Below are 26726 nucleotides of genomic sequence, written 5' to 3' on the forward strand. Positions count from 1 at the left end.
GTGTTAATTTGATCACTTGCAGATCGGCCTTTCAAGCCAAGAAAACGTCCAGCAACGTCGTCAACAAAAATAATAATATACTCTAGCCCCACATTGCCGCCACAACAAATACCCTAATCCAATGATACGAAACGCTCATAGTTTCTACAGCGTTTATTGCGTGCAGGAAAAAAATGCTAACAAGATGCAAGTGTGAGTGGGATGCGCTATGAAATAAAAGGGTACTATCGGGTATCGTCTGATCCCTCTATTTTACTGAGCCTTGGTATGCTTTTTGCCTCCAGATTGCGCCTTAATATCCTCTAAAGCCGTCGACTTGACATGTGCTGGCATCAACGGGTTATGGTTCTCATGGTTCCGGAGACGATCTGCCAGGTCGCGGATGGAGCCACTGGTGATGTACTTGGCACTCGCTCCCTGCGGCATATGACGCTTCTGCAACATGCCCTTGAGCTCCGCGCGCATTGCCTTGATTTTGTTCTTGCGCCCTGTCATCGCAGAGTTGTCCTCATCCTTGTCCTTGGATTTGGGTCCTGCATTCAAAATGTCCTCGTCCAGAATAATGTCCATGGCCTCTGCAGACTTGAGCATCCAGTCGTCTTGATGAGCAGCCTATTATATCGTACATTTTTGATGAGTGCAAGATTTACGCGGTTAGTTATATCTTCTATCGCAACGGTCGACAGGCCTGTATGAAATGAACAAGTCCTTAAAGATGCTACCTTTTGGATGCGATGCTCCTGCTCATCAATCTTCTTGGCCAGAGCAACGGGCTTCTTCATTTCATTGATCACGCCACGGTCAATCGGGAAATCCGCGATGCCTTTGTCCTTCTTCAGGGTCAAGCAGATCTTGCGATACAATTGCACCTCGTCCGGCCCACAGATCAACAGCGAGATACCCTCGTTCTGCGCACGAGCCGTGCGTCCACTTCGGTGGACGTAAATATCGCCGGAGCGAGGAACCTGGTAGTGGATGACATGATCAACCATGGGAATATCCAAACCACGAGCAGCTACATCAGAAGCAATCATGATAGCGCGCGGGTTCGACTTGAACCGGTCCAAGTTCTTGAGACGCTGGCGCTGCTGCATCTGCGCGTGCATTCCCAGAGCATCCACGCCCAGTAACTGCATCATTGGCACCAGATGGCGGATCGCGTCGATCGAGTTGACGAAGACCAAAGTGCGGCCAGGGTACTTCAACGTAAAGTAGTACAGGTAAAGATCCTTCTCCGCCGTCAAACAATCGATCTTGGCCTCGAGCAACGTGGACGCCAGGATCTTGTCCGAGACAATATTGACAAACGCCGGCGACTCATCATGAAATTCGATACGCTCCATCAGGTCCTCCATGGAGCCCTCTGAACCCTGCTCTGCAGACTTAGCATGGTTTCTCTTTTTGGACAGATTCAAACTGAGCTCCTGGCTGAGCGTGGCAGTAAAGATAAATGTCTGACGGTTGTGCTCGAAATCTGTCCTGGCAATCGACTTTGGTACAATGGTGCCATCCTCTGACTTGTCAACGTCGTCCTTGATATGTTGTTCCCAATCACTGGTCTTTTCACGCTTGCGCTCCAGCAGCTTAAGAATACTGGAGAGTTCCTGAAAGTGTCCTGATTCGAGCATGCGATCGGCCTCATCGAGAACCAAGAATCGGACATGGGTCAGTCGCCCGGAATATGTGGGGTTACTCGAGATCAGTTCCCAGAGACGTCCTGGTGTTGCGACAATGACGGCTGGGTTACGGTCCAGTTGGCGTGTCTGCTTCTGGACAGACATGCCTCCAACAATGGGTACGACATGGTGTCCTGTAAACTGAGTGAATGCCACCAAATGATCCTTGACCTGGATAGCCAACTCACGGGTGGGTGTCAAGATCAATGCTGTCAAGGTTTCCTTCATTGGCGTATTACTCTCTGCAGCTGCTAAGGCCTGCTGTGCAAGGAATTGAATAATTGGAAGACCGAATGCCAATGTTTTACCGGATCCCTAAAGAACATAGAATAAACCGTATTTAGCATCATCCTTCTCCTTATAGGCGTACTTTGAAGCGGACGAAACCACTCTATAAGTGCTAACGTACTGTTTCAGCGACACCGACAACGTCGCGTCCAGCAAGACCCAAAGGAAGAGCCTGCTCCTGGATAGGCGATGGCTTTGTGAACTTTTGCTTCTTGAGCGCATTCTGGACCATCGGCACAAAATTGTAATTGCTCCACGCAGAGATATCGAATGCTGCATTTGAGAATAATACGAACAAGAACAAGACAGTTAATATCATCCAGCGACATGATGCGTAGAGCGCAAAGTGAACATGATCGGTAGAACATACATGTATCAACACCATCCATGGGATCATATGGCTTTTTGGGTCCTTCCTCTGCCTTTAATGATGCCATAGCGGCCTTGGCCTCCGCACGCTTTGCCTTGAGCTCTTCGACCTTGAGACGTTGCTTCTCCTTCTTGGACAGCTTTTTGGGCTCCCCATCCTTTGCCTCCTCGGCGCTATTACTTTCCTGTGATTCGCTTTTACTGTCCTTCAACTCTGCTGTTGCAGGGGCAGCGTCCTTTGTCTTCTGATCCCTCTTTTCCTTGGTTTTCTTGGTCTTTGCGTCTGTCTTGGTAGGATGATTCTCTGCAGACTGCGGGTCTACCTCCATGTCCTGTAAGTCCGTCTTAGGCTCGGCCATGTCAGTATCTGCATCCTGCGATCCCTCTGCTCCCTGTTGCTTCTGCTGCACTAGAGCATCCTCGTCAAAGGTATCGATGTCGTAGTACACCTCGCTATCCTTCACTGCAAGTGGTTCAGAGTGTTTGACATGTTTGCCCTTCTTTGCTGCTGCCGTCTTGGGATCATGCTGATAGACGTAGAAAGGCAAAGTTTGGATATTTGTGAACATCGTTCACTTGGATTGTAGATGGAGCTCTTTCAAATCTGCGCTCCTGAAAAATATATCTCACCTTAAAGACCACAGTCCTTCCTGTCTCTTCAGTGCCTACATAGTCCACCTCCACACCGTCCAACTCCTCGAGGCACAAAAATCCTTCCATATCGTCCATTATCATGCCATCAGTCTCAACAGGTGTCCATCCCCAATCGTCTAGCTTTCCATAGTCTGCAACGACGATCTGACCCTGTGATTTCTTGCCTCCTACATTATTATTTTTGCCCCTGCCCTTGTTCTTGTTCTTCTTGTTGGCAGTCTTACCCTTCAGAGGATCGGCCTCAGGCTCTGGTAGAGCGGGGACGTCGAACAGCGAGACCTTGTTCCAGTTCTTCTCGTCCTCAGTCAAGCTAGCAGCTCCCTGATGACGAGCACGCTTGCGTTGTGATTTTGAAAGTTCCTTCTTTTTGTCCTCCTCCTTGGTATCGGTTTCGTTATTTGTAAGAGAGTCATCCTGGCCATTCTCCTGAGCAGAGGTCGCAGCTGTGTTGTTTTTTTTCCTCTTTGCGTTCGAACGTTTTGTAAGTGTCGATACAGGAGCTGCTGCTTCTGCTACTGTTGCTGTGGGCGCGGGGATGTCTTGTACAATCCAGGACATGGTCGAGAGGTGAGGGTGGGAAGAGAAGAGTGATATTTGTGAATAGTGGAGAACACTTGGATAGGTATTTTTTAGGTGTGGGTAACAACAATCAAGCCACGATTTTTTTTTTCTTTATTTTATTTTCTTAGCGTGAGGCAGTCCCACACCCTTGGTTCAATTAGGACAATGACTTCTGATAGTCCAAAGGGAATATCATCTCATAGCCATCAAAACGTGGTAGCAGTGGTTCTGTGGTTTTTTTTTTTTTTTTTTTGAAATAAGAATAACCCGCAGCGGGTGCGGGACCAAAAATAGGTGATCAGCTCCATTGAGTATGGCTGTAACTCGAAAACGTCAGGTAAAAGGCATGATGTTTATCCGATTAGTTATAACCACTGGAGCGCGATGAAGAAGAGGCCATTTGCTTCAGCATGGGTAGACTATTTAAAGGAGAATAAGGTTTTGTTCCTGTTGTTTTTGCGCCTGGAAACCGATGGGGACATTGCTCTTGCGATGAAATGGGTCAGGAATTGGCGATATACCGCCGCCTGTGACTTGGACATTGGCAGCATTGCGTAGAACCAGAAGTGGATGAACATTTTGGCGTCATATATTCGGCCTTGGATCCGATCGATATTTGCGTGGACGTGTACGGCTGACGATCCTGGAGGGTAATGGATTGTGCTGCCAAGTCGCTCCCTGTGCTCACTGAAGCTGTACTGAGCAGAAGGCAAGCCACACTACCGGTTTTCAATTGCTCACCTCCAGTGCCTCTTTGCTCCCAATCACCCTCCCTTCCCTCCACTTCTACACCTCCCGTCAACCCGTTTCTTCCAGAACCACTTCCTCGCCAACCATATTCCTAAACTCGCTTCGACTTTATAAGGGCAGAGCAGTGAAAAACAGCAAAAAGGAAACGAACGCAGGACATAGCCTAGCCAGCATAAGCGCAGAGAGATCAGGATGGAACAAGAGGCACAGCGTCTCGAGCACATCATCGAGGAGGCTCATGATGGAAAGCTTCATCTGAGCGAAAACCAGATTCACAAGTGAGTACTTTTTCACAAGAGGGCACAGCTGTGGGCCCGTCTTGGCAACCAAATGGTTGTATCGGGCAATTGAATACATGGCAAGACACTACCGCTACTGGCATCACCGAACTCCTCAGGAACAGCTGAAGAGTCCTTGAACTTGCACCAAAGAACCAAACTTACCTTAAGAATTGTTTGATTTTTGCCAATAGTCTTGAGAACCAAGCCAAATATTTTCATGAACATGCGGGACATGAGGAGACACACAGCAGAATGGCCTTGATCATCATCGTATCCCTGATCGCCTTCCAGTTTGTGCTGCTCTACTGGAAGAAACACCATTACCGCTCATACCAAGCAACCACGACAATTGGTCTTTGGTACGCACGCTTGTTTTAACAATTATCTGAGATTCAACGGAGGATCCGAAAGAGTTGATCCGATTTACTTACCTGCCCTGCCATCGTCTTACTGCCATCTTGCGTAGGCTGATCCCGTTCTTGTTCGCTCTTCAAAGTGGCATGCGCCAATTCGCCTCACTTTGGGCCTTATTCACCATCCTCAACTCATGGATTATATTCAAGGCCACCCGGAAACCTCTTCACCACATGACACCCAAGTACGTCCGCCGTGAATGAATGAATGAAGAGGCGAAGTTCGTGTGCAGGAGAATGAAACGTCTCTAATTACGGCCATATCGCTATCTTTCAACCGATTTTAGGATCGTTTACAAGTGGTTTTGGGTTATCTATCAGATTTCCTATGTCAGTGGAATCATCGGCTACTTTATGATGTTCTTGACGTTCATGGGATTCGGCGTTCCTGAAGTCAAGGAAGGCGAGGAGCCCACGAGCTCGGGCCTGATCTCCTGGGGATTGACATTCTTGTCGTACGGAATCTATTTTGGGTAAGAATTCGTGCTTTGCACTTGCTCCACTTCCCAGGACCATAAACATCGAGCCATTTGAACGTTCTCTAACTAGCTTTTTGCTCTGCTTCATCATTTCGATTGCACACGATATTTTGGATGGGCGGAACGAACAAACAGCATTCTGGGTCGTGATTTTGTCGAATTCTGCACTGAATCAATGGCCTCGACACTGGGCTACTACACCAAGGAGGGATTTCCTCGTAAGCACCTGCGTCTGGGTGTCTGCGCGATCTGTGGAATCCATGTCTCGAATGCCATTAGCACCATCGACGCCCATGGACACCTACAGCCCCCAGTGATTCTTCAGCCCTCAGCGAATGGCGTACCGGTCGAACCCAGTATCAAACTGAACTGTGGACACGAGTTCCATGAAGAATGCATTCGTGGATGGTGCTTGATCGGCAAGAAGGATATGTGCCCGTACTGCAAGGAGAAGGTCGATCTGAGGGCGTTCAAGACCAATCCCTGGGACACGACTCAGCAGTTGTATTTGAACCTGCTGGATGCGTTGAGATATATGATTGTATGGCAGCCAGTGATTATGGGACTCGTGCAGTTTGGATTCTATATGACGGGACTCAAATAAAAGAAGTCGACCGATGGACTGTCGGCATCGTTATTGTCCTTGTCGTGGCTCCACTCACCCACTCATTCACTGGCCTTAGAGTTATCCTAGTCAAATGTAATGTAATAAACGTAATGCCTATCTTTTGTTGCTTCTGACAGGTGAAAGCTTCCAGTGTAGCATGACGACGAAATGAAGGGAGGGAAGAGAAAGGAAGGCACGGGCCATACTTGACGCAATCCATAAAAGTGCTTAGAAAAATGATCATTTCCTCTCTTTTTCCTTCTTCAAAAACAACTTCCTCCATACTCCTTTCGACGACACCATCCCTCGCTACAACTAACTCTCTGACCAGCCGCCCCACAAAGCAACAGCATCAACAAGAACAACAGACTGTCCCAGGCAACCATGGAGTTTTTTTTTAAGTATCACCGTGAACCCAGGACGGAGAAGGAGCGTGAGGCCCTTTATGGCCGTATCCGACAAACTGCTTACTGGCTCGACAGCTTCGCAACCGTCGGCGGACTCAACGTTGGACTCGAGGCGATCGTCGGCTTCATTCCTGTCATCGGTATGGTTTTTTGCATTCTTAAATGAACTGGGCTAAATGCCATCGCAAGAGCGCCAAGGGTATTGCTCCACTCAGCCCAGCTCTGCTCTGCTCAGCAGCGAAACAATTTCCGTTTTAATCTGACGCGCATCTTGGCAAAAAAAACCCCCTCGTGTTGTTTGATAGGTGACTTCCTGGGGCTATTCGCATCGCTATATCAAGTGTACCTCTGCTATCTCTTCAGGATCCCTCTGCATCTAATGATGGTAAGGCCTTCCCTTCCCTTCCCACTCCCCTCAGAAGAGTGCCCTTTCGATACAGCCATTACGATCAGAATCCTTAGCTCACCGCACAGAAAACGACTGTCGGCTCCACGATGACGCGCAATGCGGTCATCAAATGGACCCTCCGAAAACGGAGCTCGAGCGAGCGAACGAGCGAACGAACAAGCGTGCTTGTGAACAACTGCAAATTGTTCTGGCCAACTGACATGATCTGTATTGTCAATGTCAATCGTAGCGCATGCTGGTGAACATCATGATCGACTTCGTTGTTGGTCTGATCCCATGGATCGGAGATATCCTCGACATCTTCTACAAGTCCAACCAGTACAACCTTACCATTCTCACAGTAAGTTCACTCAAGTGAAAGAGAGCGACCCTTATAAGGTCCTTGAGCACACCAAGCAACACTTCAAGTTGCTTGGAACAAGAAACTGAGCTGCTTCTTGTTTCTTTGATTGACCGATGGTGTCCTCTCCTCCCATAGAATTGGCTGCATGAGAACCGTTTAGTGGACGTGCACAAGTACAATAGGGAGCACCCACTCGGTAACGGAACCGAACCCAGCGGACGAGCGCACACCCGATCGAGGGCTGCTGCAAGCGGCATCGGCATCGGTGGAAGCAGATTTTAAAGGACAGAAACCCGTGAACCCAAAAGAGCATCGTCATGTCCTGATCAAAGAACTGATGTATCCGTCATGCCATGTCTCTATAATAATAAATCTTTGTCGCCTTCAATGAGTCTTCAATCCATGGGGCTGCTTGCTCTGATCGCTTGTGCATTTGCAGCCCGTGGCGGTGGATATCCTGAATCCCTTGCTCTTTAACTCTTTCGCCTACTATGCTCCTGATTGAGTCCACTGGTCTTTCCGTTCCTGGTCCCAGGATCATGGCATTAATCACGGACGAAGACGCGGATTTTTTTTTTATCAAAACATTTATTAGATTAAGTTTTGGTTTTTGTATGTGCAAGCCCATTCCAGAGTCCCATGGAGAGGAAACAGGGACCCCCAAATGGGTGAATGATAGTTGATGTGGGATTCTTTTTTTTTTCTCATGAAACTCGTGAGAGTGGTGGAAGGAAGTGTAATGGTAACAAGTAATATAAACACAGAAAAAAAATGAGGAACTACAAGAAAGGGAGGGTCTATGTGAAATGAAAGAAGGGAGAGCCAGCTTACTTCTTGGCGTACATGGCCTTGATGGCAGCGGTCGAGTAGGACTTGGGGCGCTCCAAGGGCATGCCCAAGGCACGGTCCCAGATCAACTGGGACAACACTCCCAAACCACGGGAGACACCGAAGAGAACGGTGTAGAAGTCCTGCTCAGTCAAACCGTAGGCGGAGAGGAGGACACCCGAGTGGGCATCGACGTTGGGCCAGGGGTTCTTGGTCTTGCCGTGCTCGAGCAAGATGCCGGGGGCAACGGTGTAAATCTGGGAGACGAGCTTGAACAGAGGGTCGTTGGGGATGTGCTTCAAGGCAAACTCACGCTGGCAGGTGTAGCGGGGATCGGTCTTGCGGAGAACAGCGTGGCCGTAACCGGGGACGACCTGGCCAGACTTGAGGGTCTTCCAGACGTACTCCTTGATGGTCTCGTCCGAGACGTCCTTGCCACCGAGCTCCTCGCGCATCTTGGTGATCCAGCGGAGAACCTCCTGGTTGGCGAGTCCGTGAAGGGGACCAGCAAGACCGTTCAAACCGGCCGCGAAGGAGAGGTAGGGGTCAGAGAGAGCTGAGCCGACCAAGTGGGTGGTGTGGGCTGAGACGTTACCACCCTCGTGATCAGAGTGGATGGTGAGGTAGAGGCGCATCAACTCAACAAATTCCTTGTTGTCGCCGAATCCGAGGAGGCTGGCGAGGTTGGCACCGAAATCCTTGTTGGCGTCGATGGGGGCGACCTTGGCGCCATTTCTGAAGACGTTCTGGTAGATGCGTCCAGCAATGTTGGGGAGCTTGGCGATGAGGTCCATGGAATCCTCGAAGGTGGTGTCCCAGTACTCCAACTTGCTGACGCCCTTCTGGTAGGCCTTCGCGAACTGAGACTCGTGCTGGAGAGCAGTGACGGCGAGGGAGAACTGGGACATGGGGTGGAGGGTGTTGGGGCAGCGGTCGAGGAGGTCCTCAACGAAGCTGGGGAGGGTGGCACGGGCAGCCCACTCGGCCGAAAGACCCTTGACCTGCTCTTTGGTGGGGATCTCACCGGTGACGAGGAGCCAGAAGAGGGACTCGGGGAGGGGCTCGCTGCCGCCATCGGCAGCTGGGAGATCGCGCTGGCACTCGGGGATGGTCTTGCCGCGGAAGCGGATACCCTCCTCGGCATCGAGGACGGAACCCTCCCAGATGAGACCCTTGATGCCGCGCATACCACCATAGGCCATGTCGACGGTAGTCTCACCCAAGACCTTGTTACCGAACTCAGCCTTGACCTGCTTGACCTCCTCGCGCTTCTCGGGGATCAGCTCACGGAGGCGATCCTTCAAGCCCTGTTGTCGTAAAAACGGACAAGCGGAGACGAAGGTCAGTATAAGAAAGGACGACTGATAGGCGGCAGACATAGGATCCGACATGGGATGTGGTATGATAAGACAGCGTGGAAATGGACAGTAGTGGACATCACGATCTGCCTTGCCTATCGCATCGCCCCACATCATATCGCATCGTCGTGTGGGAGATAACCCGATGGTGTGTCTAAATCCTTCCCGCACCCCATACATATAAATCATCATACGTTCATACATCAGGTGGTCCCACCCAACCCAGCTCAACAATGAACGCCTTTCCTCTCCCCCTTGTCCAAAGAGAGCCATTATGCGGAGGTACTCAGCCAAAAAGACTTTGGACGATAGTGCGTCCTCAATACAACTTCCGATCATCCTGTACCCTTTTTTTTTCCCCCTCCGCTCTCTTTTTATTTTTATTTTTTTGGGTGGCTGACAGTCCCCCAAGAACTTCGATCCACAAAGCGCACCAGCACACACACACACAGTTCCACCGCAAGCTGTAGCGTTCGCTTTCCCCCCTTCACTTTGTTCATTTGGTGGGAGGACAGCAGCTTGGTGATTTCAACCGCTGGCATATCCTGTGGTGCGGTTTGCATATGCTAGCCCCAAACAACGAAACATGCCCAGCCAGTCGGTGTATCGCATGGTGTGATGCACAAAGCTCGTCTAACACTGTAGCGTAACATCTTGCCCTCCCTCTCTCTGGCTCGTTTTTTTCTTTCTTGCTGCCTTCTTTTCAATCGCTTTCATATTCCTGATAGATGACATACCCCGCAAATCCTTCTTTCCTTGACGAAATTGAAGCGATCGCGATTTCAGATATTACAACACGAAAAAAAAAAGACACGCACCTGGGGCTTGGTGGAGTAGGCGCGAATGGCAGAGGCAGCGATGGTGTTGTGGCGGGTAGCAACCTGGTAGAATAAGAATAACGCGTTAGTAAGGTATACTCTTTCTCAAGAACACGAACTTTTGACGAAGTGTCCGAATACTGTGTTCCGGTCAAGAAAAAAAGAAAAAAAGAAAAAATTGATCCGCAAGCGCAATAAGATGCCACGACAAGCAAGCAAAGCAGGCGACAGGGAAGGTCTCTGCAATTGCGCATGCGAGTTAGAGGAGGGATGGGATAGTAAGGCGAAGCAATACCTTGGCAAGGCCAGGGAGGCGGAAGGCAGCACGGAGAGAAGCCATGGAGGATGAAATTGGAGTGGAGGGGAAGGAAGAGTGGAGAGAGAAGAGTGAGATGAGAAAGAAGGAAAGAAGGAAAGAAAGAAGAAGAGAAGAAGAGAAGGGAAAGGATTGACCAAATGAAATACTCTCTTCTTCCGGTAGCCGGTCTTGCTGCGTCGGCCTTTCTTTTTCTGATCCATGTCCGTTTTGTGTTTGTTTTTGTTTACTGTGCATTTGCATGTGGACTCTGTAATGTAATGAAATACAATTCAAAGTAAACATAAAAACAGAGCGTTGTCGCGCTTGTCCTCTCTTGATAAGGACCGGGCACACGTCCTCTAATGAATCGGATGGGTATTCTATATCCAAAGTGACGTACGGCCGCCTCGTTTTTTCTGGGGTGCAATTGCCGTGCAGGTCGTCGCCATCTCAGAAACAGAAATGGGCGATAAACCCCAGCTAGCCCGTTCAAGACTGTGCCGGTCGGGCAATCGGCACAACCTCGCCGATGCCATCATCTCACCCGTCCCTCATTGCGTTGGAGGAAAAAAAAAGAAAGTCCTCCACGCAAATAGCGCACATTCGTACCCATCCTTCTGGCTGAATAGTTGATCCTTCTCTCCACTCCACCCCACTCCACCCCACTCAGCCATTGTCTCTTCGCACTTGCCCCCTGTCCCCCTGTTGGATGGATCACAGCTCGAGACTCGGGCTGCGATCTAAACAGGGTCATTCAACGCAACACAGCACAGCTTGACACTCGACCTGAAGCCGACGTTTTTGCTTTTCTCGCCCCGCACTTTCGTTTAACAATCTCCTTCTGTTTCCTCAGAGTCTTCATTCCGTGGACCTCCTCCCTCGCTTCTCCCCACAATCCACTGTTCTTTTCTTCGTACAATGGACCCTTACAGGAGACCGGATCAATCGCCAGCAGTAATGTACATAATGGACTTTGCCGAAGATTTAGGATTAGGATTTGTCAAGAGGATTTTTTACCACCCTCCAGGAAGGAGGTTCAGCAGCGTTGCACAAGGTGCATTTCGGTTCTCTACTTCTGTCTCTGCCCCACCCCGCAATTGACCAAATACGGCACACACACTTCCACACAACAACCGTTTATCTCACGGTTGGAATTCCACTCTCCTTGACACTTTGACCGCACACACTAGTTTGCGTGTGACAAAAACGTGCGAGAACCCGAGGGGGATCCTGATAAAGTGCAAAAGACAAAAAAAAAAAAAAAAAGACCGTGGAAAACTTCAAGTGAAGCTTTCGTCCGATCCGAAATCAAGTCGCAGCACGCTTCCGTTGACAATAATGCGATCTATCTGCTGTTCGTAGTCTATCACAACATCATGTACTGCTTACCCATGAAAGGAACAACGATTCTACCCGACCTGAACACCTCGTGCTAGAAAACCATACGTAGAAAACATGCACGATGAACAATAGAGAAAAAAAAGATTGAATACACATTCCATTCATTCGCTCAGCAAAGCAAAAATAATCATCCACGCCCACGTACCAAGAACTCAAATCGCAAGAGCGGGGTCAATGACCTCAAAAGGCAATGCCGACTAGATCAAGCCTTCTGATGTTGTCGAGATGGGAAGATAAGAGCCGTGCATCAGGAAGGAACTCAGAGAAAACTTTCCTGGGGCGGATAGATCGAAAAAAAAAATCCCTGACAGCTGCATTTCATGTGGAAAGGACGACGTTCTTGGTTTTGATACGCTGGAATGCGAAAATAATATACTTCGTTCTCGTTCCTCAAAATAAACACCCATCTCCTTCTCTTCTTTCCCTTGCTTCGCCTTGAACTGCAAAACGGCATCCAGGGACGATCTTTTTTTTGCTCAACACTTGGACCGGACCCATCAGAAAGCACGAATGTCCATTTCTCGCCTTTTACCAGGAAGGACGCTGCATCGGCTGTTCTATCTGAGCAAGCACGTCTTGTGAACATTTCGTGAGGGTTATAAAGTAAACCGACAGGATGTCGATTTTCTATATATCGCTTGCGACTGTATTTTCTTCCCACGTGTTCAGCGGTCCCTGAAGAACGAAATTGACCCGCTGCTGGCCTCCTGCATTAGATTATTATGCCACCGAACGGCTGATCGTGAGAGAAGAACAATGCGCCGACTTCTGCCCACACAACAGCGATATGTCGCTTTTGCTGATCAGAAACAGGCAATGGAAACAAGGTCATTGTCTTGACCACAATGGATTCACTACCAGTCCTCACCAGGACGATGCAGGCAAGTCCAACCGGATCTCGTTGTTCTTTGTTAGCCTTTAATAGAAACATAACTGCTGAAGCTGCAAACGCGATAATTTATCTTTTTAAACGTTTGCATGTCATAAAAGTCTTGCACTTTGTGAAGCGTCTTGGGGAACTTTGAGGATTCGATGCAACTCGAGATCGTTTCCTGTGTCATCGTTGTTTGCAGGTTCCTCGTTGGTCATTTGGGAATCGGAAATGGTTTGCCTGGGGCTCAATGCTTGCAGGCCAACAATTGGAAGAATGGTCTCCGCTCGCTTCATCATAAGGTAGTTTATTCGACTTCAGGACGTCTTTCACCTTGTCCATGACGACTGGGCAGGGGTCTCGGCTATCCGATGGACGGTCCAATCCTTGTACATGTACATAAAGTACCCGACCATCACAGCGCTTGCCTGACAGAGTTATAGAGCAAAAGCAGCGAAGACGCGATGATCAACAGGAATGGATGAAGGATCATGCGAAAAGGATAAATTTTCAGTTAACACGTTACGACTATGGTTCATCCTCCGCTGTTTTATCTCTATAGGGTATTTAGAGCAAAGACGACTGTCTAAAGTACTGTTCGGCCGAAAGTCGTATGGCGGTCCGACACAAACTCAAGCTGAGGATCGTACGGTTGCTTGGCACACATCCAAAAGAGGAGATCTTATCACTAGGACTCCTGTGAGCAGTTTATAACAAATATGCATGGATAGGCGTTGACGACGCGGAAGCGTTACAGGAAATACTGTCAATTGTATCGAGTGTGAGCCAGTTCAGGATACGAACGTGATCTATGGATTCAGAAGGAAAGGTAAAGTCAAGTCCGTGCAAGGATGCTCCGGATGAGCATAGAGAATCTACCGAAAGGATAGATCTTTAGATAAGTGGCCTATCCATAGCGGAACATTTTCTGCATGTTGTGCGGTGGAGATTGTTCGTAATAAAGACCATGGTGTTTGCAAGACAGCAAGCCTGTCCACCATCCCAAGAGATTACGGGAGCCATTATGTCGCAGAACAATTCGGCGATGGAGTTTGATGCGTTGGCACCCAAAGCTGGCTGGCTGAGGAAGGATTCGAAGCTGATGGTGGTATCGGGCAAGGAACTATGGTCACTGAAAGCATGAAGTCTCAGCGTGCACGTATTCACGCACGCACGGACCTCGGTCATGCTTTCCTCCGAACTCGCATGCACTTCCTCCCACACTCTTCTCGGCTGTCTTCAAACACATTCACGTCTACCTTATCCGCCTTGACATTACCAAAGTAATCCAGAGGCTGAATTTTGAACTATTGATGGGTCATATACGCTTACGCGTATTTCCCTCGCGCCCGTGCCTTGTGCCCGTGTTTGTTCCTTTCCGGATTTGATGTTGCCTGTCCATGTGCACACAATTCCTGCTACAATCGGTTGTATTCGCTCAGAAACGTGTGATGCTTGGAGCCGCCACTTGGAAGGCCAGAAGACGGTGAGGGAGTGAGTGGGTGTGTGGCAATGGCCATGATATGTGGGGATAAACGTACCTTGGATAAGAGTTAGAATAGGGATAGGGGTAGAGATGCCCAGATGGGGTACCCTTGTATACGTCGGTGGGTCCAGCTGGTGCCCCAGTCCAATGCTGGAACCATGCGGTTCCAAAATAGTACAGCAACTTGCAGTCTCTCGACGGATGAAAATAAGATGTGCTCACACCTTTTTTTCTTTCTTGTTTTTTTTTTTTTTTTTTTTTTTCCTCTTGGAGTCTTTGTCCATCTCTTCGTCAGGTCCTCTTTCCTTTGCCTGACATTCCATTCCTCTTCAACCTCAACATTCGCCAACTGCGATCACAAGAGAAACACAAAAGGACCAGCAGAAACAGGGGAAAAGGAAATAGGAAACAGCAATAGCAATAGCAACACCAATTGCAGCAAATGGAGAACACGAACTCGGATACGCCCTTGTTGCCCAAGGATAACTACCAACCCGCACCACCAGTGATCCTCCAGGACGACCAGCCCCTCGATGGGTCCATGACCACGACCCTGTCCTTCGAAACTGGCGCCGACACGAATATCGGAGCCACCATGATGGACTCAAACCAACCCGCGGCCCTCACCGACACTCTCTCCTCATTTTCATCTGACTACAGTTACCTTGGCGGCAGCAACAACAACACACTGTCAACCTTTTCTTCTGCGACCTCGACCTCGGGCTCCAGACGCAACTCCATGCAGTTCTCGAAACCGCACGAGGTCAAAGAGACCCTCGATGCCTCTGTTACCCAAAACGAGGATGGCTCAAGACAGCTGAAAAATTACAGCCTCATAAAGGTGATAGGCAAAGGTGCCTTTGGGAAGGTCCACCTGGCCATTGACCCGGAGACCAAGGTCCATTATGTAAGTCTATATTGATTCATTTGCTCTTGTTTTTGTGAACGGGATGTTGGGTTTTGATTATGGAGGCGAATCCAACCTCAATTGAACCATGGATGATGTTTTTCCTTTTTTTTCCCCCCCGCTAGGCTGCTAAAGAGTTCAGCAAATCCAAATTAAGAAAAAAGGATAAGGCCAATTTGTTCAATCTCGGCCCTCGTGGACGAGGTCGTGGTGGTCGAAGAAGAGGCCCAGGAGCAGATGACGCCCCTGGTTTGAGTGCGGGGTCGCCTTTGGACCTGATCCGTGGCGAAGTCGCCATTCTCAAGAAATTAAACCACCCTAACATTGTCCGGCTTTACGAGGTGCTCGATGTAGCGACGGATGACTCCATGTACATGAGTACGCTTTATTTTGCTTTATTTTTCTGTGGAAGGATCGTGGTACTTGCTGAACAAAAAAAAAAACGACACGGGAACACTGATGAGTAAAAACTATTCGTGTTCTAGTTTTTGAATATTGCGAGCAAGGAGCTCTCATGGAGGTTTCTCTGACTGAGGAGTACAAGGCCGCCTATGGGGATGCAGAGTGTCGCAGCGTCTTCCGACAGATCATCCTTGGAATCGAATATCGTAAGGATCTTACCATATGGCATATGGTGGATGGTCCGTTGTCCTTGATGAACAAACTTCACTTTGAATTAACTATCTCTCTCTTTCTTCCTCTTTGTATCCATATATCCACGTGTCTATCCCTGCTAGTCCATGAGCACGGCATCATCCATCGCGACATCAAGCCCGATAATTTGCTGCGATCCCACGGTGTTGTCAAAATTGTCGACTTCGGTGTGTCAGAGATGTTCGACAAGAAGGGTGACGACATGACCAAGAAATCCGCTGGCAGCCCTGCGTTCATGGCGCCCGAACTCTGTCGTCCTGATCATGGCGAGGTTTCTGGAAGGGCGACGGATATCTGGTCGATGGGCATTACGCTTTACTGTTTGAGGTACGGTCGTTTGCCCTACGTCTCCGAATCGATCCTGGAAATGCAGCGTGTGATCCGGGAGGAAGATTTTGAGATTCCTGAGGAGAAGGACCCACGGTTTGAGAGCCTGATCAGGAAGTTACTGGAGAAGGATCCAAACAAGCGTATCACCATTGACGAACTGAGGGTAAGTAAGACCTGGACAATGGTATACCAGCCTTAATTATCGCTTACACTAATTTCGTTATTATCGATATACATGTATGATCTACAGAATGATCCTTGGGTAACTGATGATGACAAGTGGCCATTGATGAGCAAGGAAGAGAACACGGCTACTGCCGTAACAAACATTACCGAAGCCGAGCTCAAGGGCGCCATTCGAAAGATCAACAGCCTAGCAGCAGTGGTATGTCCCTACGCTCCCCCAAGTACCCTGGTGTTGGATCATCTATGCACTTTCAGGCTAGAACGACTACTTACGGCGATTCTTTTCTTGTGTTCAATGATGCTTCATAGTTCAAATTTATCTCGAACCTAAAGGCAAGCACCAGGAACTCCGCATCGCGCTCGGCCGTCACTTCCCCCTCTACCGCAGGCGACGTCCAGCATATTGGTAGCAGCGCCAAAGAGGATGAGCGCATGCAGGATGCGGATGAGGGAGTCTTGGCCAATGCAAAGGTACTCGTACCAGCTAAGAATGCCGAAGATCCCACCATGACCGCCATTATCGAAATGCAGGACCAAGGCCTGAAGAATGTCTCGCTGGAGGATATTAAACCCGACGCCGAGACCAAGGATGGGCAGGAGCATCAATTAGCATCCGTTACTATCCCAGCGCAGGAGGCTGAAGAGGTGACAGCAGCAGCGCCAATATCGGAGGCAACTGAGACCAAAAAGTTGCAGGAGGTGACTGCACAGGCAGGTCAGGCGGAAGAAAAGGAGGAGCCGGAGGGTTACGAGGTGTGTGATTTCGAGACGGGCATGTGCTATTGGGTCCCTGCCAAGGAGAAGAGCAAACCCGCGGAATCCGAGCCGACGCCAGCTGCTACAGTCGAACCGAAAGAGGCAGAGAAAACTGAACAGGCAGAGGTGGCATTGGAGCAGCAAGATGCTCCTGCGATTCAAGTGGCATCAAAAGTAGTGTCGGAGGAAACTAAAGAATCGCAGGTTGACACAGCAACGTCTACCACCGCATCGGTTGCACCTGAGTCTCCTCGGACCGTATCTCCTGGTCCTGGACAGAGGAATGCGAGCACACCATCGGGAGACACATCTCCTGCACCATCACTGGCGCCTGGACCACGGTTGGTGGGCAAGTTGTCAAGGGATCGGTTGGCGATGTTTGAAAAGAGCGCTTAAGCAGGATTCTGTGGCCCTGTTGGATGGTGTTTTGTTTGTTATATCATCTTGTCAACCATAGTAAAGAACGAAAAGCAAGAACATCTTCAGGATCGACGGCTTGATATATTAATACATGGTCATCTCTTTATTCAAGACCAGAAGAGTGAAGGCGAGGTAAACCACTGAAAAGCCGTGAGGACGAAATTGCTTCGCCCACTTGTCTACCGACGGCCTCAAAGATGACCAGATTACTCGCAGCTGCATCACCATCGATAAACCTTCGCCTCTTTTCGAGCTGTCAAAATTGTACTCCTCAAAGCCGACTTCTGTTCTCTATATGACGACGAGGAGCAAGCGCCGGGGAATCTTTCCCAACCTAGCCCATCCTGATCTTTAGAATTCATGATTTGGATTTCTTTATAAAGAGGACCCAACTGGAAGCATTGGCCAACACCAAAGAAAAAAAAAAAAAAAGGAGAGAGAGAGAGTAAAGGATAAATCTACAAGTGGGAGATGGTGATGATGAGGAGTGTCGAGCCACGCAGGCTACATCAAATAAATATGAACAGGTATATAAATGAAATGAACAAAATGCAAGAAAGGAATAATAATATAGTACTATGTATGAATAATGGTGTGAAAGAATCTGGGTTTTGTTGGGAGTTGAATCGCGCGGCATAGAGCAGACATATGTTTCTTCTCTTGCTTTTTTTTTTGTGGTGCTGCGGGCAAGACAGGCGATCGAGAGAAAAGGAAAAGCAGTTGAGGCTTCTCTCTTTCCTTTCTTGGTGCTGCATGTAGATTGTTTCCCTTCTTCTTCTTCTTCTTCTTCCTTCCCCTTCCTCGTCCTCAGATATTCGCGTCGTAACTTAATACAAGACGCGGGTAATGATATTCGTGGGCGTCTCGCTCACGCGTCTGTAGATTTCCTGGATCTGCTCCTGTGTCACATCCGAGATATCCGCCATCAGGTACGCGATCTTTCCCTTCGAGTCCGAGAACTGCTTGTCCACATTATGGTCCGCCAAAATATCCGTGATCTGTCTCAACACTCCAGGAACATTCAGATGTGTGTAGCACAGCCGGATCGAGTTCTCCTCCTCGTACCGGATCGCACGCAGATCAACCTCCGGATAGTTCACCGCTCCGATCGACGTGCCGTTGTTGATAAACTTGATCAATGCCTGTGAGACCTCGACTCCGATCATCGACTGGGCCTCCTCGGTCGAACCACCAATATGGGGAGTCAGCAACGTGTTGGGGCAACCAACCAGTTCAGACTCAAAGTAAGGACCATTCGCGGCAGGTTCCTTCGGGAAGACGTCAACGGCAGCTCCGCCGAGGTGTCCAGAGCGGAGAGCCTTAGCGAGAGCGGGGATCTGGACGATGGTGCCGCGGGAGGCGTTGATGAGGAAGGACCCTCGCTTCATTTGACGAAGCTCGTGTTCGCCAATCATGTTTTTGGTCTCCTCGGTTTCGGGGACGTGGAGGGTCACAAAGTCCGAGGATTCGAGGAGGCTAGCGAGGGTCGTGACCTGCTTGGAGGTACCGAGAGGCATCAATGGGACGACGTCGTAGAAGAGAACGCGCATGCCCATGGATTCGGCAAGGACCGAGAGCTGCGAACCAATGTGGCCGTATCCAACAATTCCTGGTTGAGGACGGAGGAAAAAGATGAAGTAGCGGTAAGTATATCGCGCGTGTCATGGATATGTTGTTGTCGCGTTGTTTGTTCGGTGTGTTGATGTCGACCTGTTACCAAAAAAAATCTTATCTCTGCGTGTATACACATCAAAAATCGCTCGTGCGCTGTCATTTTTACACATCACCTACCGAGAGTCTTGCCACGGATCTCATAGCAGTTCGCCGAGACCTTCTGCCAATTGCCTTGGTGCATCTCCTTGTTACGATCACCCAGCTGTCTGGACAGCAACACGATCTCGGCTATGACCAGTTCTGCGACCGAGCGCGAGTTGGAGAAGGGCGAGTTGAAGACCGCGACACCCTTCTGAGAGGCATGCTCCAGATCAACTTGATTGGTACCGATACAGAAGCACCCGATCACTCCGAGCTTCTCGGCGGCATCAAGGACCCTCTTGGTCAGCTTGGTCTTGGAGCGGATACCGATGCAGTGGATATCGCGGATCTTTTCAACCAGGACGTCTTCCGACAGGGCCTTGGCGTGTGTTTCGACCTGCGTAGGAAAGAAGAAAAAATATATGAAAAAACGAATTGCGATGTTTCAGTAAATTGGTTCTAGAGAACAGCGAAAGCTGCTACTGTTGGCAATGAGCAGAGAAAAGACATGCAGTCGATTTAGTACCTGATAACCTTGTTCTCGGAGGGCAGAAACGGCGGTCTCGTTGACGTTCTCGAGCAAGAGGATCTTGATGTTGGCGGTGTTGAAGGGCTTGAGGATCTTGGCTTTGTTTAGTCCAGCAACTGAGCCCCTGCGCTCATGTGAGACCTCGACACCGCCGCTGGGCATGCTGGGCACAGGTGTGGGAAGAACATTGTTGTCGTTCTCCGAAGGTGTGGACGGCGTGAAAGAGGGCATGGTGGCTCCTGTTGTGATCGGTGTGATGTGGAGGGAGAGATATGCGGAGAGAACTGTTAGATGTGGAGGGAAACCGACAAGAAGAGTCGAAGGATGGCTGTGGCGGATAGATGGTGGGGTTGAAAACAAAGAAGAGCAAGAGGCAATTGAAGTAAATGGCCGTTGCCTTTTTAAATGTCTTTGAAAGATACAAAAAAGACGCTATTCAATGGATAGACGATTTTCTTTATTTTTTTTTTTTTCTCAAATCAAATGGCTTACAAGAACACTAAGCAATAAAAATAAAAATAAAGATGGATGCGCCTTTTTGTCATGCATTATCATTGCTGGCTGTTCACGATGGATGACTACAAGAGTACTTAAGCATCATCTCCCTTGTTCCTTTTGAGATAGCTGCAGTCGCTCGCCGTCTTTTTCTATGTGTTCGTTTTGAGTGAACAGTTTTGTCCGCAAAAGCAATCGAGCACGTCTCCCATATAAGGATGCCCTATGTATATCCAGAATTATTTTTTTCTTTTACTCCAATATCATACGATACACTCGTCGTTGCCCTTGTCCTCCTCACTCCTGATCGCTGCTCATTGTTCATCGCCACAATCGCCGCAGGGGCTCCCTCCCGTCTTGGATCATAGAGGTTATCATGGCTGGTTTTATTTTGCGATAACGCATAGCGCAGATCGAAACGCCATTCGTGACTGGGTTTAGTTCATCATTTCAAATCGCCAGGGGAACCTGGACTGGAGGACTGTGCCCTGAAGAACCACGATGAATCATATCAGGAGCAATTTGTGTCCTTTGTACTCGCCCATTAGATCGACTACTCGTAAGCGGTCTTGCTGTTTGCTCATGGGTCTTTCCAAGGCGATATATACAGCGAGGGTTCAGCATGACTGACCATCCCACGCCTTGAATGGATGACAAAAAACGATCGAGTGGGCGCCGGGAATGCGATGTTTCAATAAAGAGCAGTGTATTTATACAGACATTTTTCCCCAGGTCTTTCCTTTTTCGGGCCAACGGAGCAGGGTGCCCTCGTCGAGCAGAGATAAGAAAAAAAAAAAAGTGCTCTGAAGCGAATCTCCGCAAACAGGGTGACGAGGCACAAACAACCCGTCCTAGGACACAAAGACTCCCGACTACGCAAAGAAACCTCATTAGGCGGACCCCGCATCTTTTTCTGTCCTATGACTCTTTGGATACCAGCATTGACATGTGCTTTCGCCCAGTCTACTCGCTCTCCTTTCTTGTCCTCTGCAAGTTTAGTTTATAGACAAGCGCATGGGTGCTGTGATCTCGTTAATAAACACGCTTTCGCACGTTTTTTTCATTGCAATGTGTCCAGATCGAAACGAAGTCTACACACCCACACAAGGCATACATGTCTATATTGTCTATATCGAGAAAAACAAAAACTTTTTTTTTAATTGTTCACTTCTATCGTTACTCTAACTAAGGAAAGCAAACGGTCTATGGTACAAACAACTTTTTTTTTTTTTTTTTGCTAGTTCTTTCGAAAAACGAGGTATTATACATTTTTTTCTTTTGGCTTTTTGTCAAGAACCAGATATACAAAAATATGCGTAGGAAAAATGCGTTCAAACACTCAGTCCAGCCGCTCCTGTCGCTGCCGTAATGCTCACCGCCCCATCCACCAACGACCCACGTCTCATCTCCTGCTGCCTCTCCTTCTCCGCCTCCTTCAACCCCTCACCTTCCTGCTCTTCGTCCCCCTGTCTCGTGGATGTCCCAACCACACAATCCAACGGCCCATCATCCAACCCAGTCGCCACCGAAATCGGGGGCCACATCTTCAAACGTCTTTTTTCGTCTTCCTCTTGTGTAAGACCTTTAGCTACCCCAAGTACCGGCGCCGACGGCGGACCAGTCAAAGACATACAGCCCCTTGAAGCATCTAAAGGCCCGCAGCCAGAGTCCCAGTCATATCGAGTACTCTCCGTCAGAAGCGCAGGTGTACTGCTTCGAGAGCCAGCATGAAGATGATGGCGAGTGTGAAGGTGTGGGATCTGGAGTGGATGAAGCTGCTGCCGATGTCCTTCCGCGAAAGCTGTCCCTACGGCAGGCAGCGACGGTACCGGCGAAGGCGGTCGAACAGAACATGTTGTACTTGATATACACAGAGGGTCCGTGGGTATATTACCATCTTGCTCCTGCTCCTGCTCTTGATCCGTGCTGCTGTCCTGGAGATTGAGTGTCACATATCCATCTCCAAGCTCCTGCCGAAGCCTAGGATGTGCGAACTCAAGCTGCAGGCTGCCGTGTCGGCGCTGTCGGAACGATTTCTGAGGTTGCGGTAAGACCAATGGCACCTTGTCGCTATCCTCTATTTCCCCCACTGATCTACCTTTCGTCCATACTGCCGCCGCTTCAGCTGACGCTACTGCTGCAGATGGTGTAGCAGATGAGTGTAGATGCATGGAGCGACCCTTATTTTCGAGGACGGTTGCCTCACGTTTCATTGTCGAGATCATAGCTTCCTGCTGATCGCGTAGACATGTCGACAGAGAGCGGCCAGAGAGCGAGCGCTTGATCTTCCGAATGGCATGATGGCGGTGGTGATGGTAGAGAGAACCTGGGCTGTCGGTATTGGTCGAGTGGCGGAGACGCCGGTGCGGGTGTGGAGGGGGGCGCTGCGGTGTATCGTCCAGGATCACGACTCCAGCAGCCACTATGTAGTTTTAAATGCAGAAAAGAAGCATAATCGTTAGCATCGTCTGAATACGAACTAGGAAACGAGCATATCGCTTCATTAGAGAAGCACTGTACCTGAGAGGCGACGGCCAGGGGCAAGGTGTGGTGGAAGGGGAGTTGAAATCCTCTGTTGCAAATCCTTCATCTGTTGCTCTGCACTCTCGACACTCTGCGCAACATCCGCATCCACTGCTGTCATGGTCATGTTCTCCATAGCCACACAAGGCTCCATCTTCTCCATCTTCTCCATCTTCTCCATCTTCTCCTTCAACTCCTTCAACTCCCTCTCCTTCTCCACCTCAATAGTCGCCTTCTGCAACATCCACTGCTCGCGATTGCTTATCAAATTGGTCAAGAACGGCGCTGCCTCTGGCAAGAACTCGACAAAGCTTTCGAAATATGGTCGGACCACAAAATCTCCAAATCCCAGCGCGATCTGCGCCTGGTTAGACTGATCGCGATCCATATTCGGCGAAACCGGCAGCTTTTGGGCTTTCTCAATATCTCCCTGCCGGAAGAACTCTTGAACAACCAGATCCGACCACCGCTTGCAGAGCTCCCAGGGCTTAATCGCGTTGGAGATGTCTGCAGCATGCAGCAGGCAGTTTGCAAACACCTGGCGCAGTTCAGGAGTCAGATCGGATGGTAGACGAGCGGCATTAGCGAGGACACTGTGGTTCGTCTGCGTGGAGCCCTTTGAGCAGGCCGAGTCGACTGAGGATGTAGAGGAGATAGAAGAAGCAGAGGACTGCCGGCGGTGGTGTCGGGCTATTGGACATTCGAGCCGCGCGTGCATGGCTCGAACTTGTGCTGCTGTTACCTCACCATTTGCGCTACTGGGAAGGTGGTTATGATGGCAAGGACTGGGCAGAGTCGGTGATGGAGGTGCACTCATATCTGAATCCGTGTCCGATTCGGTCTCTGTGGCCGAGGCGGCATCTTCGCTATCAGAGTTAGCTCTTGAAGATGTGGGTGTGGATGTGAACTCGATGAGGGAATTGAGGTTATTGAGCATGTCGTAGTGGAAGGACATGTCTGTGGCCATGATGGCCTTGATCATCGACTCCTTCATGCTCTCCTCCGTTGCGCGGTGGCCCTCGGGGAGGGTTGCGGCGGGAGATTGGGCAATGTTGCGGAACAAATTGTGTTTCTGGACGAGATCCATCGCAAGCGAGCACGAGTACCTCTCAAGGACGGATGCCTCTCCGAATTGGCGGACGAGTTCTGTTTGGGCATTGACCTGGAACAGGTTGTTCAGGCCGGGCTAAGTCGTTTGTCAATAGCGTGTCAGTGTTAGAATGTAGCAATGAGGCACGAGTAGAACGACCATTCTATTATGAAATGTGTGATGATAACATACGTGTCCGATATCATGGCAGAGACCAGCGAGCAGCAAAGCTGCCATGTCTGGTTTTGACAGGTATTGTGATGCGTTCATCTCGAGCAGCATGTGGTAAAGGATCGAGGTGACATCGGCGGCATGGTAGAAGGAGTGGTAAAAAGTTGCAAGGTAGCCCCGGTCGACGTCGATGATGAAGTCAAGGAGTTCGCTCTCGGAGATATTGAGACATTCGACCAGGCCTAGCTTGATGAACATGCCGAGGATGACCCCGTAGATCTCTGGCAGAGAGTGATTCCAGACATTGAAGCCCAGGGTTATGGGCTGGAACTTGCCAGACACGAATCGCAACATAGTCTGGGAGGGTGGAAGTGAGAGAGGGTTGCAAGGAGTGTGAGTAAGAAGAGTTCGCGTGTAACGGAGTGTGGATGGTGGAAGTATGGGGGTACAAACAACCAATGGCCAACGGATGGAGTGTGGAGATGGTTGCGCACAGATGTTGATCGCCTTTTTGTATATACCAGTATCTGAGGATGAAGAGGAAAGAAAAGAGCGTAGAAGAGTATAGAGGAAACTGCCGCCATAATGTTATTTTAATAGTAATATATATAAAGTATAAGACGCACGATACCACATGGCCGCTGGAACATCGACAGCTCATTGGCTATCCCCCTCCTCTGCTTTGTGCCCCGCACCATTTCTCCTTTCGTTTGTTCGCTCGTTGGCTGGCTGTCCTTGCCCTGGCAACGGCTGGAAACCCGCATATGTATTTTTCTTAATGCCTCATCTTGGCAACATGCGAATGTGGATCCCCTCCTTGGACCGTGGCAAGGTTATCGCATCCGCCCTTTTTTTTTCCTTCAAAAGTCTGTCCCTGAATGGACACAAAATGGAGCAGTAACGACCCATAGCCCGTTGTCTGTAGTTCCGGCTCATTTTAGTTCGCACACACGCCAAAAATAAGAACAGTATCAAAAAAATAGGAGAGAGGAGTTTCTGGTGGTGGGCTAAACAGGGGGAAGAGATGAGGGAAGAAGAGAAAGGGAGGAAGAGACGAGCTGCAGGAGGGGGTTACGTGAACGCATGCCCAAACCAGAAACATGATGCAGCCCAAAGGCGTATTAATATAAGCAATGCGCAGACAAGAGCTAGAAGCAACGGACAAAACGCAGCGCGCTTGTATTTGTGGATGGATCCCATCCTCGGTTCCAATGGCCCTCGGTGATGTTTTGGTGTAACTGAACTAGCATTGTCCTCTTTTCTTTCCTTTATGGATGTCAGACGTAATGTTGGATGTAACGGCCACAGCGCATATCCGCATGCGGTATGATGACAAGAACGGGCAATTGGGTTGGACACATGTTGTAATAGTGTTCAGCCCATACCCCTTGCACTTCACACCCTCACCTTCACGCACTTGGATCCAATTCCAATTGCCAATTGCCAATTGCTTTTCTGCACCTTGTCTCCGTGGTCTCCTTTTAATTTCGCCCGCATAGAGGTATCTCGAGGAAAGGATGCATCAGTAGACAAGGAAGAATGCAGCAGTAGACAAGGAAGGGTGATAGAATGTGCAGGGATATATTAAGTGGAGAGAGGAGGGAGGGTGTAGAACACATGAAAAAGTATATAATAATATTACAAGGATTTCATTCTTCTCTTCGTCCTGGGAGGTTTGAGTGTGCGATTCTCTCATTCCTGTTCGAGCAGTCGATTCCTGAAGAATGTGAATTGCATGCGAGTTGCGATGCCACTTACCCATTCGCAAGTGATGAGGTCGTCGGAGCTCTGCCGGCAGTGCCGAGGAATAAGCATGTTATTATGATCTGGTGGGTGGAAGGAAGGGGTAAGAAATCGAGTTGGGGCAAGACGGTGTAGTTGTCAAGGTCAGTGTGTGAGGTGCCTTGTGCTTTTGTCAATAGAGACAGAGTGTGCTGCAAGGAGGGGTACTGGATGAGACTGAGGATGCAGTTGATGATGATGACGATGATGAGGAGGAGGATTGAGGATGATATCTGTCCATACAGCAACAGGCAAAGAAGTGATGATGGAGAAGGGGCAGTGGTCAGTGTCATTAGTTCAACGAGAGTTTTCCCCGACGATTGGGGAGCGTGCGTCCTTATATGAACGAAAGACTCAAGGTTTTTGCGGTCGCACACTCCGCCTGTGGCCCAAGCATCCAGACATATTGTACACACCCCCAGTCCATCTTTTGCACTCTGTTTGTTGTTTTGTTGTTTTTGTTCATAGACTAACATGAATTGGAGGTGCATGCTGTTTGTCCTTTCCTGTCCTGCCAATATGCATCTCTGCTGCGTGTTGCGACGACTGTGGTAGGTCCGGGGTGCAAGGCTATTTTTTTCTATCTCTATGGTCGATGTCATGCCGTATCAACAGAGGGAGATGTGCTAGCAATATGCATGCTGATGCCCTGTTCTCTGACCCCTTCCATTCGTCCCTCTGTCCTAGTCTTCTTTCGTTGTGCTGTATTTCTCTAAAATGAAGATGTGGTTTTCCTTCGCTACCCATTTATCCTTGTACGATCCATCTGTACCCGACTTTAGGCTCTTTTTTCTCGGCTTATGTGTTGTTGATCATGATGGTGTTGCCTTG

General features: G+C 49.2%; 11 protein-coding genes across 11 annotated transcripts; 4 read left to right on the forward strand and 7 right to left on the reverse strand.

The window, feature by feature from the left end:
* Positions 1-158: 158 nt before the first annotated feature.
* On the reverse strand, positions 159-3606 carry BC939DRAFT_454781 (uncharacterized protein). The gene is made up of 5 exons (XM_051556107.1): positions 2964-3606; positions 2335-2860; positions 2086-2237; positions 723-1991; positions 159-612 (listed from the first exon to the last, which is right to left on the reverse strand). The coding sequence occupies exons 1-5, from the start codon at positions 3543-3545 to the stop codon at positions 253-255; spliced, it is 2889 nt and encodes a 962-aa protein (XP_051411094.1). The 5' UTR covers positions 3546-3606; the 3' UTR covers positions 159-252.
* A 321-nt stretch (positions 3607-3927) lies between these two features.
* Positions 3928-4793, reverse strand: BC939DRAFT_454783 (uncharacterized protein). Its single transcript, XM_051556108.1, has one exon. It carries the CDS (start codon positions 4653-4655, stop codon positions 4407-4409), a length of 249 nt encoding a protein of 82 aa, XP_051411095.1. The 5' UTR covers positions 4656-4793; the 3' UTR covers positions 3928-4406.
* On the forward strand, positions 4679-6269 carry BC939DRAFT_198674 (RING finger protein). Its single transcript, XM_051550591.1, has 4 exons — positions 4679-4938; positions 5046-5177; positions 5280-5465; positions 5607-6269. The coding sequence occupies exons 1-4, from the start codon at positions 4832-4834 to the stop codon at positions 6073-6075; spliced, it is 894 nt and encodes a 297-aa protein (XP_051411096.1). The 5' UTR covers positions 4679-4831; the 3' UTR covers positions 6076-6269.
* A 76-nt stretch (positions 6270-6345) lies between these two features.
* Positions 6346-7634, forward strand: BC939DRAFT_454786 (uncharacterized protein). The gene is made up of 4 exons (XM_051556109.1): positions 6346-6625; positions 6791-6870; positions 7124-7234; positions 7373-7634. The coding sequence occupies exons 1-4, from the start codon at positions 6463-6465 to the stop codon at positions 7517-7519; spliced, it is 501 nt and encodes a 166-aa protein (XP_051411097.1). The 5' UTR covers positions 6346-6462; the 3' UTR covers positions 7520-7634.
* A 192-nt stretch (positions 7635-7826) lies between these two features.
* BC939DRAFT_454789 (citrate synthase-like protein) lies at positions 7827-9140 on the reverse strand. Its single transcript, XM_051556110.1, has one exon. It carries the CDS (start codon positions 8971-8973, stop codon positions 8065-8067), a length of 909 nt encoding a protein of 302 aa, XP_051411098.1. The 5' UTR covers positions 8974-9140; the 3' UTR covers positions 7827-8064.
* A 2022-nt stretch (positions 9141-11162) lies between these two features.
* On the forward strand, positions 11163-11805 carry BC939DRAFT_454795 (uncharacterized protein). Its single transcript, XM_051556111.1, has one exon. It carries the CDS (start codon positions 11458-11460, stop codon positions 11638-11640), a length of 183 nt encoding a protein of 60 aa, XP_051411099.1. The 5' UTR covers positions 11163-11457; the 3' UTR covers positions 11641-11805.
* A 3231-nt stretch (positions 11806-15036) lies between these two features.
* Positions 15037-16705, forward strand: BC939DRAFT_398435 (kinase-like domain-containing protein; the record flags this gene model as incomplete). Its single annotated transcript, XM_051552423.1, has 5 exons — positions 15037-15204; positions 15330-15582; positions 15690-15812; positions 15942-16351; positions 16439-16705. The coding sequence occupies 5 exons, from the start codon at positions 15037-15039 to the stop codon at positions 16703-16705; spliced, it is 1221 nt and encodes a 406-aa protein (XP_051411100.1).
* A 1672-nt stretch (positions 16706-18377) lies between these two features.
* On the reverse strand, positions 18378-19996 carry BC939DRAFT_487224 (uncharacterized protein; the record flags this gene model as incomplete). The annotated part of the gene is made up of 3 exons (XM_051559346.1): positions 18378-19159; positions 19342-19702; positions 19832-19996. 3 exons carry the CDS (start codon positions 19994-19996, stop codon positions 18378-18380), a joined length of 1308 nt encoding a protein of 435 aa, XP_051411101.1.
* Positions 19997-21660: 1664 nt separating this feature from the next.
* On the reverse strand, positions 21661-24467 carry BC939DRAFT_504142 (uncharacterized protein; the record flags this gene model as incomplete). The annotated part of the gene is made up of 3 exons (XM_051560486.1): positions 21661-22751; positions 22850-24038; positions 24135-24467. The coding sequence occupies 3 exons, from the start codon at positions 24465-24467 to the stop codon at positions 21661-21663; spliced, it is 2613 nt and encodes an 870-aa protein (XP_051411102.1).
* A 215-nt stretch (positions 24468-24682) lies between these two features.
* Positions 24683-26128, reverse strand: BC939DRAFT_454808 (uncharacterized protein). The gene is made up of 2 exons (XM_051556112.1): positions 25872-26128; positions 24683-25171 (listed from the first exon to the last, which is right to left on the reverse strand). Exons 1-2 carry the CDS (start codon positions 25873-25875, stop codon positions 24897-24899), a joined length of 279 nt encoding a protein of 92 aa, XP_051411103.1. The 5' UTR covers positions 25876-26128; the 3' UTR covers positions 24683-24896.
* Positions 25740-26650, reverse strand: BC939DRAFT_198844 (uncharacterized protein). The gene has a single exon (XM_051550593.1). It carries the CDS (start codon positions 26495-26497, stop codon positions 25868-25870), a length of 630 nt encoding a protein of 209 aa, XP_051411104.1. The 5' UTR covers positions 26498-26650; the 3' UTR covers positions 25740-25867.
* Positions 26651-26726: the final 76 nt, after the last annotated feature.

Source organism: Gamsiella multidivaricata (genome assembly GCF_025024155.1).
Source record: "Gamsiella multidivaricata strain RSA 2152 chromosome Unknown BC939scaffold_42, whole genome shotgun sequence".
Lineage (NCBI taxonomy): Eukaryota > Fungi > Mortierellomycota > Mortierellomycetes > Mortierellales > Mortierellaceae > Gamsiella > Gamsiella multidivaricata.